The 16,545-nt window shown below is 43.2% G+C and overlaps 1 protein-coding gene across 4 annotated transcripts in view; it reads right to left on the bottom strand.

Moving 5' to 3' along the window:
* The window catches only part of plxna1b (plexin A1b), a 195,532-nt gene that overhangs the window by 87,787 nt on the left and 91,200 nt on the right, over positions 1–16,545 (bottom strand). For all 4 annotated transcript variants that reach the window (XM_073468452.1, XM_073468454.1, XM_073468453.1 and 1 more), the window contains exons 5-8: positions 7,705–7,805; positions 4,689–4,812; positions 3,135–3,288; positions 1,927–2,026 (exon numbers count right to left, since the gene is read on the bottom strand). In XM_073468452.1, coding sequence (XP_073324553.1) covers positions 1,927–2,026; positions 3,135–3,288; positions 4,689–4,812; positions 7,705–7,805 — 479 coding nt within the window. The remainder of the gene's footprint in view (positions 1–1,926; positions 2,027–3,134; positions 3,289–4,688; positions 4,813–7,704; positions 7,806–16,545) is intronic.

Below are 16,545 nucleotides of genomic sequence, written 5' to 3'. Positions count from 1 at the left end.
TTTACATTTTCCTGATAGCCCTGCACCAATGTGCTGGCGTATACTCAGCCTCTCCTCAGCAGTATACAGCATACACACCCAGATTGTAGGAAATACCAGTTGCTGCACATTCTGAATGTCTGCATCCTTCTCTGTGTGAAAGCCTGCAGGATTCTTAGTTTAAGCCCATTAGAGGAAAACTTGTAAAGAACGACCAAGCTTCTGGAAACAGGCCTGTGTGGGCCTGAAGTCATTACGCCAATGACATTACCAGTCTGATCTCATCAGATGCCACACACTGACGTCCTGAGGGGGGTGGGTATGGTGGGTGTGTGAGCCGGACTACCAGCTCCAAATGGGATTCTTATCTCAGTATCTCTCATCGCCATCAGAGTCGCTGCTGAAGATGCAACGTGCCATATCTGTAACTTCATTAAACGTGTCCATTACATCACTGGGAGGCAGTATTAGATCAGGGAGCGGATTTAATCAGAGTTCATTGGGGTAATATCTTCAAATGGGCGACTCTCTCGTCTGCGTCACTTCTGATGCATTTCTTACACTTGGATTGTGAAATCACTTCTATATTGGGATCTTTAATGTGACATTTTAATACATCTATTAGGAGGCTATGTTACACCTTTTCTTTAATTGGGTGATTTTAACATGAAGCAATTTGTACTCACAGGACTCACAGATGTACCCTAGTCGGTTAAAGGTACTGGGAATTGGAGCAAACATCACAAGGTCCTTATGGGAGATGAATTAACTGTGAGTTGACATTGTAAACCACCACACCCTTAACCAGCTGAGCTAATCATTGCTGTCGTGGCAGGGGGATTTTCTGTACGATGGCAGGGGAGATGGGGGGAGCTGGGTTAAAGGTTGCAGAAACGGATTAGGTGTCCGAGACGTTCAGGGCTTCAATGAGCTGTAGGTGACGGAGTGGAAAGAGGTGTGGCTGTGCATGTCTATGTGTACGTGTGTTTGTGGTCAATCCTCGGAGGAGGCTCATCTAACATCCAGAGGGAAGCCAGGATGGAGCCCTGCAGTACCCCAGGGGCCACCACACCATCTGCTGCCCCGAGGTTAATACCCCAGCAGACGTTTCAGCCTCCCCTGGATCAGCCGTAGATGGACAGGAGGGAGGATGTCAAGCGGGGCGGGGTGGACGCATCGGAGGATTCTTTTACCCCGGCAGGGTGCGTCGGTCTCATGGTAGCCTTGACCTAAGGGTGTAGCTCGATGGGTGGTGGAGATTTTCAGCAGAAGGTGGATTAGGAGCGGCAGTGAACTGCGATTGGGCAGATAGCTGAGGGCATCTGCAGTGTGAAGGAGACTAAGTCATCGGGAAAGGCACAAGACTTCCTTCCTCGTATTACAGCACGACTGTGTTTGCCTTCGTCTCTCTTGTGTAAATAAGTGCCAGGCTGAGTAACTGAGTGCTCGAAAAAAGCTGGAAGCATTTGTTTTATCAAGTGGGGAAGAGGCATAAATGAGGTTAGAGTCTGTGATTGGGAGGCATTACAGCAGACCATCGCGTAATGAATTAATCATTGAAGTATCATTAGTGTGTGTCGTGGGTTATGATAATAAGACTAGAATTACCATCTCATATCCCAATCGTTTCTCATATACGGCGCGTTCGATTTTTCACTCCGAGGGTAACACAAGCCTCCTGTGGAGGTCTGAGGGGGGAGGGATATTTGTGTATCTCTCACATTTGTGTGTGTGTGTGTGTGTGTGTGTGTGTGTGTGTGTGTGTGTGTGTGTGTGTGTGTGTGTGTGCGTGCGTGCGTGTCTGTCAAACTGTACCGCTCATGGATAGTAACATGAGACACCAGAGACTGGACAGAGATATGACCCCTTTAAATTGACTAAAACAAGACAAAAAATAAGCAAATGATGATCAAATGCATCCAGAAACAGTCACTCATTGAAACTTACGACTGGTGGACGCTGCAGTTGTAGAAGACAAAGTCGACGCTGGCAAACTTCTTGCCCGTCTCCTTGGATTTCAGGTAGAGCTTCACCACTCGCTTGTCACCTGCACAAAACAGATGAAAATAAATATATTTAGAATAATAATATTCTCTAAATCTTGAGAGCTTTAGATGAGAGAATTTCCTAAATTAATTACCCAAACAGCTCAAAAATAATTCCTAATAACTTTATTTAAACACAAATTGGATGCATATTAAGACAATTTATTCATCAACACAACAATCATCTTAAAATGTGAATCCCACTTGTGTGACCTCAACACATAACACGCACACACACAAAGAGACACTGTAGCTTAGCAACACGCAACTCATGTCACACCCACAGTGGGGTGGCATTAAAAATAGCAGCACCAATCAGTGTTTGGATGCCAGAGCTGATGAGAACTCATAATGGGGCATAATGGGCTCAGTTGAAGAACTACTGAGATGTCACTTTGAGGAAACTTGAGCGCACTAGCTGACATGTTTTCAGTGCTTTGAATGTGGATACCAAAGTTTTTTTTATCATCTTTGTGGCTTGACAGAATTGGACATGAAACAGGTGAATAATCTCTGCGCGAAAAAAAAAAAAAAAGATGCAGATATTTTTAAATATAACGATAAACCACAGAGAAGTCGGTGCTTTGAAAAGAAGTTAGGAGCATAACCAGTGTCGTTTGGATAGAAATAAATAAAATGAATCTGACAACAGTGCATAATGCATGATAATGGGAATTCAAAAAAAGTTCTATTTTCAGTAGATAAATGTAGACTTGTGTTTTGGGCTTTGAAAGGGAATGGGTGAGCGTTATTGGTGCTGACAAGGTATTCTGAATATAGACGCGTTGAGCAAATCATCTAGTAAGATTAAAATTCTGTTCTGGTTGACGCAGCTTTAGACTTCTCCAAGTCTGATGTACAAAAAGACCCTTAAGAAGGAGAAGCATCAGCCCACGGTGATGAACATACTGTATGTTCATTAGTATATGCTTTAGATAGGCACATGGGACAAATACATCATAAAATGTGTCTAATGGAATAAGGAGGAGCAACATAAAAAAGAGTCTATTACTAAATTCCTCCCATATATATCACCCAAAACTCCCTACCACCACCCAGTGACCTCACTATCCCAATGACTTCATCAGCCTTCGCCCTTCTTGTACCGACCTTTGTTCCTTGTAATTGGGATGATGTCCCGGACGGAGGGAGACATGCAGAAGATGTGTGCACCCTGGATCCGCCCCTCCGTCTCCACATAGTCCTCGAAGGAGCAGTTGACCCCCGCTGACAGATCGGGCACGTTACGAGCCTGGAGGACCAGCTACATAGAGAGAGAAGGAGAGGGACAATCGGTGCAAGATCAATGGAAGGACATGGTGTACATGGATTGTTATAAGATATGACATGGGGGTTAATGGGTGTTGGGGGGGGGGGGGGGGGGGGCAAAGAGGGACGAAGCAGCAGGAATAAAGGAGGGCGAGTGCTGGTGTGTATGTGCGTCAGTCAGAGCAGCTATTACAGCAAGGTTAATGTGTACGTGTTAATGTGCGGAGAGAAAGTGAGGCAAACTGTAATCAGTCAAACCGACGTGGTTACATTGAGGAGCTGCTGACAGAATGTGAGCTCACACTCGCACACACTTACAGATTTCCATGATATAGATGACAAGGCGGAGAAAAGCAAATCTCTAATTAAATCTATATGAACATGAAGAACAGTTGCATCATTTGTGTTGAATTTTGTGACTTTTACATGACTTTTCATGACTAAAGGTTAATGTGGACATCATTTCCGACTGTGGTAAGAAATGACACAGACGTCCATCACCTACGGGTACATGGTGTGATCTGTCTGCTGTTATTACAGTTTCCCTGTTGTTGTACTGGTTTGTTATTGTAGATGTTTTAAACATGGAAAATAACACAAGACCTGCTCCATTTTGTACATGTTGTCTGCTGGATTTTAATTCCTGTGACACCACTTACAATTCACTGTCTTCGGTCCTAATGTGATGCATACTTAACCAATCAAATCTGAAAAAAGCACTGTTTCTTCCTTTCTGTACACTTCAGAGGAATTTGGGGCAGATAAATAATGTATTTCTGAAGCATTTAACTTTTTATCAAGTTTCACTTGTGCATGTAAGTCTAGAAGAAACTTACCGAGATGTGCAAAGATAATGATACAGCTAAAAGTAAGTGCAGCAGACTTTTAGGAGTAGGTGGAAATGAGTCACAGCACCACTGTTGAAGGATACATATGCTTTTTTGTTTTTTCCTTTCCTTCAGTGTGTTACATAGATTTTGCATGTAAAAGGTCTTGAAAGTTAAAAAGCCCAAAGTCATACAAACAGAAGCTCATCTCTCCCACAGAAAACACTGCTCCTGAAACGTCTCGTCAGTAGTCCTCCTTTTAATTCCGTGACTTTGTGACAGCACACTGTCACCATGTCACACATTTGCTAAATGTATGCCTATCGGCTAGTTTGGCACAGCTAATCTGTTGTTGTTAGCAGTGCTGGCTGAGGCGTGAGTGAGCTGACCAATCAGAGGAGACTGGGTATTCTGGAGGGGGGCCTTAAAGAGAAAGGAGCTAAAACGTTTCAGACAGAGGCATGCTTCATGGAACAGGCATGAGCCACTTACATTAAGTCTTAATGTCAGAGGCCAAAATTGTTGTAATTTCCACTACAACAGGGATGTCAGACAAGAGAAGACGTACCTGTACTTCAGACATGGTGACGGAGATATTTCTTGGCTGAACTGTGAGCTCCACACACTGCCTCTGATCCGAGGCAAACCTCTGGGGCTCTCCTGCTCGTTCACAGCGGTCCTTGCGTGAACAACTGAGGAGTAGCAGCAAAAGAGGAGGAGGAAGAGAGGACAGAGGGAAAGAAGAAAGAGATAGTGCATGAGGTGGGGGAATTAATGGAATGATGAGAAGAGAGATAAGGGGGAAAGGAGGGATAGAACAGATGAGTGAGACGAGAGGTGAGAGGAGGGGAGAAGAGACAGAGGATATGAGCAACTGTTAAACTAATATGACAATCATATTAAGATGACAAACATGCACAGCCATCACCATCACACAGAAATGGGAGCAATAATAGAAGACAAATAGGCTAATAGCTTCCCCCGCCATTACTGTAGGCCTTTATATCATTACCTTATTGGCCCTGACATTTGTGCAAGAACCGCTAAGCTATATGAACATCCAGTCCCCCTCATCTTTTCAGTTTACAGCCCCACCCAATTCAAACATCTTGCAAGATATACAGGCAATCATTAAAGTTTCCCTGAACCGTAAAAATGATACAATTCCTACCAGCCACATATCAATGGGGTCAGCAATTTCCCCCCGCTTATTACTAGCCAACTGATCGTGCTAAAAATCAGCATACAGCCCCGTATTGTAGGGCTTTTACTAATAGCAATTCATAATGTATTAGCTATCACTTCACCTTCGCACTAACAACAACTGGTCCCGATGGTGAGAGGAAAGTGCTGAGGCGGCGCTCCGCGAAGCCTTTACAATAAGAGGGAGTTGGAAAAAAAATGCTAACTGCCTCCTCCGCTCAGAAGCCCCCCCTCATCTCCTCGTTTAGTTAGCCTTCGCTCGCGCTCAGCAAGAAAAAGCTGTCGCCAACCACTCCCCAGAGAGTCACTAACACACACACACCTACATGTGCACTGTGCAGGCATGAGCAGAGATGCACAAAGGTATGTACACATTTTCTCATTATGGACCTCTTTTCCTTCTACGGCTCCTCTGGCGCGTGACTTTGTGAATTTGTGTGAATGAAGTGTGCTCATTTGTCTAGAAACACCTGCATGTGTAAGTGTATGCATGTGTGTCTATATGTGTGTGTCTGTGTGTGTGTGTGTGTGTGTGTGTGTGTGTGTGTGTGTGTGTGTGTGTGCGCGTGTATTCCCCATTCAATTCCACTGCTGATTGAAACTACCATGGCTCTTAATAAGATGTGGCTAAAAGCACCAGAGGGCTGAAACGAGGCTTATAAATAATTTGCCTATTAATGCTCGCCCATTTTGTCTGCGAGGGCCTTGACCAGATTTGGCAACACTATCAGGTAGGAAATGAGCGTGCTGCGTTCAAGACACAGGGCCAAAAATGTGCCCAAATGGAAGGTTATCAATGGTTCAAGTCCATCGTGATTTTGTGTGTAATTTCAAATGTGTGTGTGTTGGCTGAAATGGAGAAACATATGTGGTGTTTGTGTGTGTGTGTGTGCGTGCGTACGTGCGTGTGTGTGTGTGTGTGTGTGTGTGCGTGCGCGCGTGTGTGTGCATGCCTTGAGGAAAGACAGGATGGTGATATGTTTTGGAAGTTTAATTAACACACAGAGGGATGGCAATGTGCCAGATGCTTCAGGTGTAGTTTAACATCATGTCACCTTTCACTAACATGTAACTGTTCTTACACTGTTCTCTCTCTCTCACACACACACACACGTCCTCAAGTCAGAGGAGGGAAATGGAGAGATTACGGACAAAGTGTTACTGTATATCTTCACACTTATGAGTGATTAGATTTATTTTCTAAACAGATCTACAAATCTTCTTTCTTGCTGTTACATATCCGACACTGAACAGTAATCTCTAAGCAAACATGTGAGTCCATAAACCACACACATACACGAGAAGTGACTAATCCTTAATTTGTTGCCAGAAAGTTCTCAGGTATTAAAACGTATGCATGTAGTTACGCAATGCTCACCACACACGCAAAAACAAGTTAAATACCACGGATACAAATGGGAGTGTCAGTGACGCAGCTGCTTTGTGTTATATTTACGTGCTATTAACAGGTTTAGCAAGTTGACTTACACATAAGAAATGTATCTCAAGCAGCAGGGAGCTCTCAAGTTGTAGAATTTAGATTTTTTTTCTATGAATCATAATTAGTGGCAATTAATGGAGGCATTTTACTAAAGTTATTACAAAGTGTTAAAAAAAAATAGTTTCTGAGGGCATCACAGGCCACATTTAAAGTAGCCTGTCTAGGTCGTTCACCTTTCAGTTCAGAGCATTGACATGATGTAAAATAAACTTGTGATCAACAAGGCTTTACACAGGGTTGTCATTAAAATTAAATATCAGAGAATGGTAGTTCTGAATATCATGATCTCTCAAAGTTAAACCAGAGTTTTTAAAAGACATAATTAAATATATGACTCATGTTACAACAGATAAAATTCAAAAATGAAAGTAAGTCTTCAAAGTCCACAGCTTATCTACTGCCTCCATTCCCTAATGGACCCCAAGAGTGGAAATCAGGCCGGTTATTTAATAACATGTGACGCCCCATTCTAGTTAAACAGTACTCCTACATTTGATAAACTCTGTTAGCATGGAATATTTTACAAAAGTGTAAACCAAGCTTTAACCTAATTCTCTATCAGTACAGAAGATGTGGTCATTGCTATATCATCAGAGCTCAATTCATTGATTTTTCAGTAGATAATAACTACCGAAAGAGCATTTTTAAGAGTGGACTTTCCCTTTAAAACAATTGGAAGTTATATGGTGGCAAAGTGCTCCTGAGCTTTCTGTTTAACTATTCAGATTGGTCCCACTCCAACATGATCAGCCGACACGCCACCTAAAACACCTAAACGCTTCTTTTACAATAATCCATTACACAATGCAACGGGGCTGCATGTGAGGGCTACCAGGGTCAAGTGTGTTAATGTTTGCATGAGTGTGTGTGTGGCACTTACACATTGTGGAGGACACACCATCCACAGTGAGGGTCTCTGGAGCCCAAACACTCCCCGCAAGTGGTGTACTGCTCGCAGCTCTCCACTGGAACTCTCACCACCTAGGGAGACAGAGAGAGTGAGAGAGAGAGTAGGGAGGTGATGAAGAAATAATTAGTATCCTCGTTGTAATCAAACTGGTAAGATGAGCGTCACATTCAGCTGGATGGAGATGAGCATTTGACAGCTAATCAGACTGATTCAATTCAGCAAACAGTCAGAGTGTGTGTTTGTGTCTCTGTGTCTCTGTGTGTTCTGGTGAGCGATTCCAGTCCAGCGGTGTGTGACAGCCTCCGCTGGAGCGTGTACAGGAAAGGCCTCGCAAGGCATGCTGGGACACCTGACAGGTGGCCGTGGCAACATTGCTGTGATTGACAGATGACCTCAAAAACCAATGGGACGCAGAGGAGCAGGAGGATAGACCCCCAGCGTCAGTGTCAGTGTGTGTAGAGAGTGAATTGAAGTGCCTGATCTATGTGACAAAATTTGGTGTGTGTGCGTTTGTGTGTGTGTGTCTCAGTCATTTGCAGCCATACTGGATGCACGAGCTGGGTGACAGGCTACAGATGTTGCCTAAGAAACGAGATCAAGTGTTCAAGTTAGCCCTCCACTCTTGTTAAAGGTGACGACAGATGGTTCACAACATGGCCCCAATGGATCTGAAAGTGTGTGTGTGTGTGTGTGTGTGTGTGTGTGTGTGTGTGTGTGTGTGTGTGTGTGCGTGTGTGTGTGCATATTTCAAGATATTCACAAGAGCTTGAGTGTGTTTTAAGTGTGTGACAGACAGATTGCGAGCATATGCACAAAAAAAATGCTAGTGTGCGACCAAGTAGGTACGCGTGTTTGTGTGCACATGTGCTGAATGTGTCAGCGGCACATTCAACTTTTCTTCACCAATGGGCCCCTCGTTGATGAGTCGCTTGATCCCTGTTCACTGTTTGTGTGTGTGTGTGTGTGTGTGTGCGTGCGCGCGAATGTATCAAATTGCCACTTTTAAATCACGCAGAAGAGAGTGAGGCAGCTGATCAGTAAGTAACAGCCTTTAACAACCCTGCCCTTGGGTAACACACACACACACACACACACACACAGATTTAACCATGAGAACCGTCTAAGTGCTATGTGGGGACTGAAGTAGTGTCTGGCCCAACGGGGGCCAACTTTTTTATGAGGCCGGGATGGGAGGGGGGAGACACAGAGATGTATGGAGGGATAAGAAAAAAGAAAAACATGTTGCAGAAAGAGAGCAGAGGCCTGAGGTAGGAGAGATAACGCTGGTGAGCTGCGGGATGGAAACCAGGCGGACAAAGGAACGCGGCGCTGAAATATTAAACTGGGGCCCGGGATTCCTCCGTGAGCTTTAAGTACATCACAGATATGAGAAAGATATGACATGATGGAACTCATTTATGCTCTGAAATGTCTTATATCAGACTGGCCATGGGGCTTTTTGGCAGAACAATACTGTTAAATCAGAGGGCAGACAGACAAAAACACTTGACACTGTGTGCCACTAATCCCCCTTTTCTTTCTTTTCCACACTATACATTTAGTTATTTCCATTACTCTCTAAGTTCCCTCTATTTGTTTCTCTGCCCTGCAATCTTCTCTCCAAGATTCCTTCATCCTCAAGCATCTCATTTATTCGTTTCTACAGACTGAAACACGCTGTTACTCCTCCCATTTAAAGTCAATACAGACCGCAGTACAGTAGCTTTCACGCTGGCTAGCTGCCCAGAGAGAGAAAGACAGATGAAATGATGCAAAAGAGCAATAGTATGGAGCGTAGAGGGAGAGAGGGAGGTGGTCATCTACTGGAAGTGCTGGCTGGATGGATGAATAGAGGAAGAGAGAGGTGTAATGGAAGATGCACTCGAGGTGAATCCGTGAGGACATTGTGCTGAGTAGATGGGATATGGCGGCGGATGGCTGCGATGTGTCATTGTCAGAACAAGTGTGAGTCTAGTTTTCATGTGAAAGGAGAGCTGAAAGAAGGATGGAACAAGGGATTGGTGTGTCTTAGATAATAAAAGGATGACAAAGGGGGGAAAAGGAGTGCGAATGAATGAGCAGATAATGGGTAGATGGATGAGGCAAAAGCAGCTATAGCTGAGGAGATGTGATTGGACACCTTGGGGAGAAAGAAATCATCACAGGATGTCTTTCACATAGTTTATGATTTAACAAAAAAAAAAAAAAAAAAGGAGGGAAGGAGCAAGAATGGCCTGTTCCTCATCTCATCACTGATGCAAACCAATTCCCCCTCTTCTCTTCATAAATCATTATGACTGTGATTAAGGACAATGGTCCACATAAATCATACTAACGCTATTGGTCCTTGGTGAGCAAGCATAACCTTATCACTGCCCCGTGTAATGACAGATATGGCCTATTGTTCACAATTGTTCCTGTCCTAGTAGTGGTGAACACACTATGGGCTCTATTCAGTGGGAGTGACGGAGTGGTTGATGTGGTAGGGGGGCTATGATGGTTGTTTTTCCCAGTGGGGATATAAAATGTTTTATAAGAGCCAGGAATGAACTTGTATGACTGCATGTAGATCCAAAAACATGCATGCCTGCGTGTGTGTGCGGGTAATACTGCTTACCCACACACACATACACACTCCCTCGCCATCTTCCCTCTTTCCGTCTCTCTCGATGGCTCTTTTAATGAAAGCCAATTCCCGACAGCGTGCCACATTACTCCTTTAAATGACCTTATAAACCAAGCCCGCCATCTCCTCTCTCTTGCCATCTCCTTATTTACAATAGCATCCAGCACCGTAACTCAATTCTCCTTCCTCACGCTCTCTTCCTCTCTTGTCAGCCCTCCACCCTGACCGTATCGCAATGCCATGACATCTCCTTCCTGCTATAAACTTTCCACCTTTCCTCTCCAATCTGTTTTTACAGAGCACCATCACCTGCCTCTAAACGTCCAGCTAACAGGCTTTGCGACGGTCACCCCCAAAACCCGAAGGACCTGTAAAGCTTTCAGCGCTGCTTTTCATTGGTTGTTAAATCCGCAGACATAAAAGGATCGGCCTTGTTGCGGCTTCTTTTTTTAACATTCAAACACAAGGAGAGTCTATAGTGGAGGATAAGAGGAGGAGGTGGAGCTGAGACGTCCACCAGAAGAGAGCCTCCTCTCTGGGTAACACTGTCTGGGTGCCAAGAGGAAGAAATCACAGTTTATTTTCAGTTATTTTTAGATATCTGCATGAGACTCTGCATCATAAATTAGTAACGCCTGTGCCTCCTTGAACAACTACCACTGAACCTCCTGTGCACTTAACCTCATAGGGCTTTAATCCTGCGATAGTAGAAAAATTTGGCTTTGGTTTCATATAGGATGCCAATTTAAGGGGAGAGCACATATACACAGTCAGCTTTCCATAGATACACAGAAGAAAACTGCATGTATGTGGGGGGAAAAAAAGTCACATGTTCAGTTTCAAGAGAAAAATTCTGAGAAATCTCATAAACTTGTGGCTCTTTTACTGCTCCTCTCCTTTCATCCAAAACCTTACTCTGTAATCCAACTAGCTGTGGCTAGGCAGAGAAGAAATTAGGAGGAAAGAGTCAAATTTAAACTAAAAATTAAATACAAAATACATTTTCCTTGCTTCTCATTTAACCAGCAGCTGACAGACCGAGCAGACAGCGAGGGGATGAGGATGAGGAGAGGTTATCTATCACCTGTCATCATCCCTCCATCATCCCTCCGTCGCCTCCTCTCTGTAAACTGACATTAACAACACCTGCATTATTTCAATAACCGTCAATCATTTTCCATCTTCTTATGTTTTCTTGCAGCAAACACCCATGTGCTAGAAAAAAATCTATATCTACAAACACAGCCACTAAGTGCCGCAGGACTAAAGAGAAATAAAAATAGACAAACATTAGGGACTTGTGTGTTATACCTCTTTCATACTGGACAAAAAAACTAACTTACACCAACTAACATCTGCCTTTTGTCTTCAATATGAATGGGTACAATCAGAATTCACTCCTGCTTTAAGTGATTCAGCAGTAGTGCAGTAGGGGATATGAGAGGGGATAAGTGAGGATGCCATCCCTCTTGTTAGCAAAATGATCAAAACGCATCCCCCTTGTTGATCTGCCATCCCCTTTTTTTATTCCTTAGAACAAGAGGGACAGAGGTCGTTTAGTTGAAAATGTTAGTCTAGCCTGTCTTACTTATTGATCCTTTATCTGACTGAGGTTTGCTAGGATTTATTGTTCGCTAATCGCAGGGAAATGAAACAAAGTGGGTTCAGCCCCCTGTTAAAAAAAAAAAATCAACAAATGGCCTCTCGGTCAAGGGTATTTGCCAGCTCCAGCTCCAACTAGCAGTGGCGTAAATATGATACCTGGATGGACACACTCATTTTCGCCCCCTTTATTGGCACGATGCTATGACGCACATGTAAGTTATGTTTTTTTATCCATTTCTGTTTATTGCTCAAACATCAATCATCATCTACTGGCCTCCATGCTGCTTTCTCCTGATCCCTGTTTTCCAGCAGGTTTGTGACGCTGAATAGGACCCACCAGCAAAGGAAAAGGCAAATGAGGGGAGTCGATTCCCTATTTTCAGGGAGTATACCCTGCATTTAAAAACCCTGCCTACACACTCTATTGGTGTTGTAAAAATGGAAATAGGATGCAACATAATTCTTCTGCTGTGTCATGTCTGCAATGGATCAACAGAATTGGGAGGTTCTTCCCGCCCCTGGTAGCTTTTCTGGCTATCCCCTAGGCCTAGTGCCAAAACATGGCTCTCAACACAACAGGGTGCCCATGTAAGTGAGCTAGTTCTTCCAGTGCTGGAATACCTGCTCAGGGGGGCCAGTGGGGGAGGAGGGGGGGTGTTGTATCAAAGGCTAGGTTAGCATGTGTGCATTGACTGGATTGTAAAGGGGCTTACGAGATCAATGGCTGGCGAGGAGCTCGATGTGTTGACTGATTGGAGATAAGCAGCAAAGCAAACAAGACTAGGTAGAGTTTGGCACTGGAAGGGAAGGAGAGGGTGCTGAAGGAAAGGTGAAGACGGGGAGGATGGGCAAAGGCTGTGTAGCATTGAAAAGTGAGAAACAGCAATCACGTCATTGTGTTCAATTGGAAAATCATCTGCTGTCACATTCAATTTGCTGAAAGATGTCCAAATAGTAAATGGTCGTTACACTGCAGAGATGTTATTGACAGATGTGGCCATTGTGGTCAACTCAAATTGTTTGCTGCGGACCCGATTTAGTGAATTATGTCCTTATGTGCCACAGTGGAAGAAAATAGTGCCCACTGTGATAGCCCTAATCTCCCGTTTTCTCTCTCAAAAGTCACTCCCTGCAGTATTTCTTGTGCCCACTGCCCTCCCTGCCTCCCTCGCTTTATCTTTATCTCTCATATTGTGTTTTGTCTGCTGTTTCTCCCTCCCGATGAGCTTTCCTTCTCTTGCGCCTCTTTAATTTATCGTTTTATCCTCTGTCTCCTGCACTGGGCTCAATTATTCATCCGCTCCATTGTTTTTCCCTCTTCTGAAATAACTGTTCTGATCTCCCCTTCTATACTCCAGCCCAGCAAAAACAAGAGGCAGCTCAAACAACTTATTTATTTGTCATTTGTGTGCGCACATATCATGAGTTCATGGCCAATAAAGATGACAACTCAAATTCTCTTCTCCCAGAGAAATACTATGAGACAACACGTATAAACTATGCACACAGAAACATACGGGGTGCACATAATAAGACTGAACAGGAGCTTCTCAGAATATGTGTTTTAAGCGATTTCAAATTAATACAGAAGCACCTTCAATTAAAATGGCAGTATAACTTTTAAGAACCATTCATCCAACCTCTAATAAAAAAACGTATCGCTTTGATTCCACCAGTAACAGATCTATGACTTTTCAGTCGTCCACTGGCTTCATAATCCACCAGGAATGTTTCAGAAGGGGGCGCTTAACCTGCCCAGTTTTATTGATTTGGTTCATTTTCCTTTATTTTTGTGCTTCTATCATGGGTAAGTAGGCTGCCTTGTTAAGTTGATTCTTTTATTGTATGTCTGTACAATTAGGAGTCTGCACTGGTTTAAGTTTTACTTAAATTCAAGTCAATTAAATTGACCGGATGCTCTATGGCACTCCTGTTTCTGACTTCCCAACCTGTCTCATGTGCTTTGTGCAGCTTGATGTGGCTTCTGTCAAAAGTAGAGTAGGTACATATCTTCAGAAACTTGATGATCTTCATTTAAGAGCTGATGCAACACTACCTGCCAAAGTACACATTCAGAAAAACTCTTTTTCCAACAAAACTAGAAAAACATTAGAAAGGTTTGGTCTCTTGAAGAAAGGGATATCTGTCATGAGAGCAAGAGTAAATCAACAATTAGGGCTGCCTACACAAATAAAGAGTAAGTAAAAAGAGTCAAACAAAACTTTGAAAAATAAAGATTTGAGACCTCATCACTCTTCATCACCACCCTCCTGCTCACATGGACATTCCCATTAACTCTTCCAAAAAGAGCTAATCTCAAACTACAGGTCAATACACTCTCTCACTCTTTGTGTAGCCATTTGTCCATAATACTCTGTCCCTCCTGTGAAAGAGAGACTAATAGAAAGAGAGAAGAGAGAGAACAACAAAGTTGAATGAGAGAGCAAAAGAAGAAAACGGAGACAGAGACAGAGACAAAGGACGAGACAGAGATTGAAACTGTGGAAAACAAAGAATTGGAAGAAAGAGACTGTAGAGAAAGAGGTAAATGTGACCGGCTAAGGTAGACAGGCCTAGGGGTCTTCTAATTAAGTGAGGATGGGAGAGGCCGGCGGCCTGGTAAATGACTCTGTCACTTTAGTAAATGGACTTGGTGAGGAGTGAGGAGCCACACAGCTGGCATTTCCATTAGCACTGCCAAGCGACCCACCACCATATACACAGACAGAGAGAAGCAGAAGAGAGAAAGAGGAGAGAGTAAGAGGAAAAATGCTGCTTTTCTTTATTTGCTCTCACAGGAATGTGGAAGTCCTGCCTGGTAGGTGTGTGGATGATAGATAGTGATTGTGGAGAGGTGGTGAGGAACGGGGAGTAAACAAAGACTGTCTGATGGACTTTGTGTCCTGTCAGGAGGACATATTTGCAGGAGCTTAATATGTACAACCTTGATTCATATCAGAGACAGATATTTGACTTTGCCCTTATAACTGTTAGTTAGTGCTGAAAAAAATTATACAATAATCCATAAGGGAGAAAATTAAAGGGGCCAGTCAAGCAATTTAGTAATGGAGAATGGTTGAAGTTAATGCAGCAGAGGAAGAGATGCTCTGACTTTAACACTCTGGTACGGATCAAGTTCCAAAGGTACTAAATCCTACATTTCCAACAATGTAACTTAATGCAACTGAATGTGTTTATCTGTATCATCATCATGTTCATCTTTTATCTGACAGTGAACACTGAAAGAATTTTTTTTTGCCATTCTGCTTTTCCAGCCTGCTTGTTCTGCCTTTTGATACTTCATAACCGGGTCTGACGAGGCCCGCTGTGCATGAATTTGAAAAGAAATTTGACTCAAATTCAAAACAATTCCCTGTGCTGTCATGCATGAGCGAGACTTCATTGTTCCACCAAGTGGGGCTTGTGGTTACCACGAGGGGCCAAGTAAGATGATGTGCCGCTCAGAGCGGCTCTGTGGGCCATGCCAGTGGTTGATTGGCCTCATCCAATGACAATCAGTCAGAGCCACATCTTTCCGCCCCAATCACTGTCAAGCAACAGGAGGACCGATCGTATGACCGGTGGATAGCGACTGAGAAGAAAGGGGAGGAGGGGGAGACGGTGGGAGAGAGAAGCCATTAACCTCCCTATCCATCTCGTCCTCTTTTCTAACCCTATCAGTCTGCTCTATCACGCCATCCTTTGGGAAAAGACGGCAGAGTAAAACAGAGAGAGATGAGCGAAAGACAGAGCTATCTAGTGACAGCTAGACTTCCATTAGGACTGATAGCATCGCGCAGTAGACAAGTGTCTGAGCGCACTTTTCTGATGGGGCATGCACACACTCAATCAAGGGCACAGTGATTTTTTTTTTTTTAAAAAAAAGGAAAAAACCACAAGAGAATGATACGACAGGAAAGAGGGAAGTGAAAGAAACAGGAAACACAATTAAGAGAAAGAGAGAGAGAGAAGTGAAGTTTGAGGTATTAAGAGACCATCCGCCTCTAGCTAATGTTAACATCTTAGTCAATCTGCTCACATACTGTATCTGCCACTGTTAGGAGGAATTAGCATCATTTCTCTGTGTTGTTTGTTTCTTTCTCTTCTGTCATCATAACACAGAAAGGACGGGAGATTAACAATTATTCCAATTGTTTATTTATCTTTTAATTTTCTCAATTAACTTGATCATTGTTTCGTCTATAAAATGTAAAATAATTGTGAAAAATGCCCATCAAAGTTTACTTCTCACATTTGAGAAGAGGGGACAAGCAAATGTTTGGTGTTTTTACTTGAAGTGATTCAAAGGATGATTGTTAAAATAGTTGCTGATCATTTTTCTGTTGAGCAACTTCTCAATTAATCAACTAATCATTTGTGCTAATGATGTAGAGGGGAGTGAGATGAAGCAGGTGAACTGTTCAGCTTTGTATTGATTTGTTTTTTTTAATATTGTGTTCATATATTACAGCCATTTTCAGATGATTACACTCCATCAAAAAAGTCTGTCCTGAGATATAATGCATGCCAAATGCTCTCACTACTCCCACAAATGTGATGGTTTTCATACACACAGCCAA

Source organism: Pagrus major, chromosome 6 (assembly GCF_040436345.1).
Source record: "Pagrus major chromosome 6, Pma_NU_1.0".
Lineage (NCBI taxonomy): Eukaryota > Metazoa > Chordata > Actinopteri > Spariformes > Sparidae > Pagrus > Pagrus major.
Note: the sequence above shows the minus strand (reverse complement) of the source record. Positions and strands in the feature narration are given on the sequence as shown.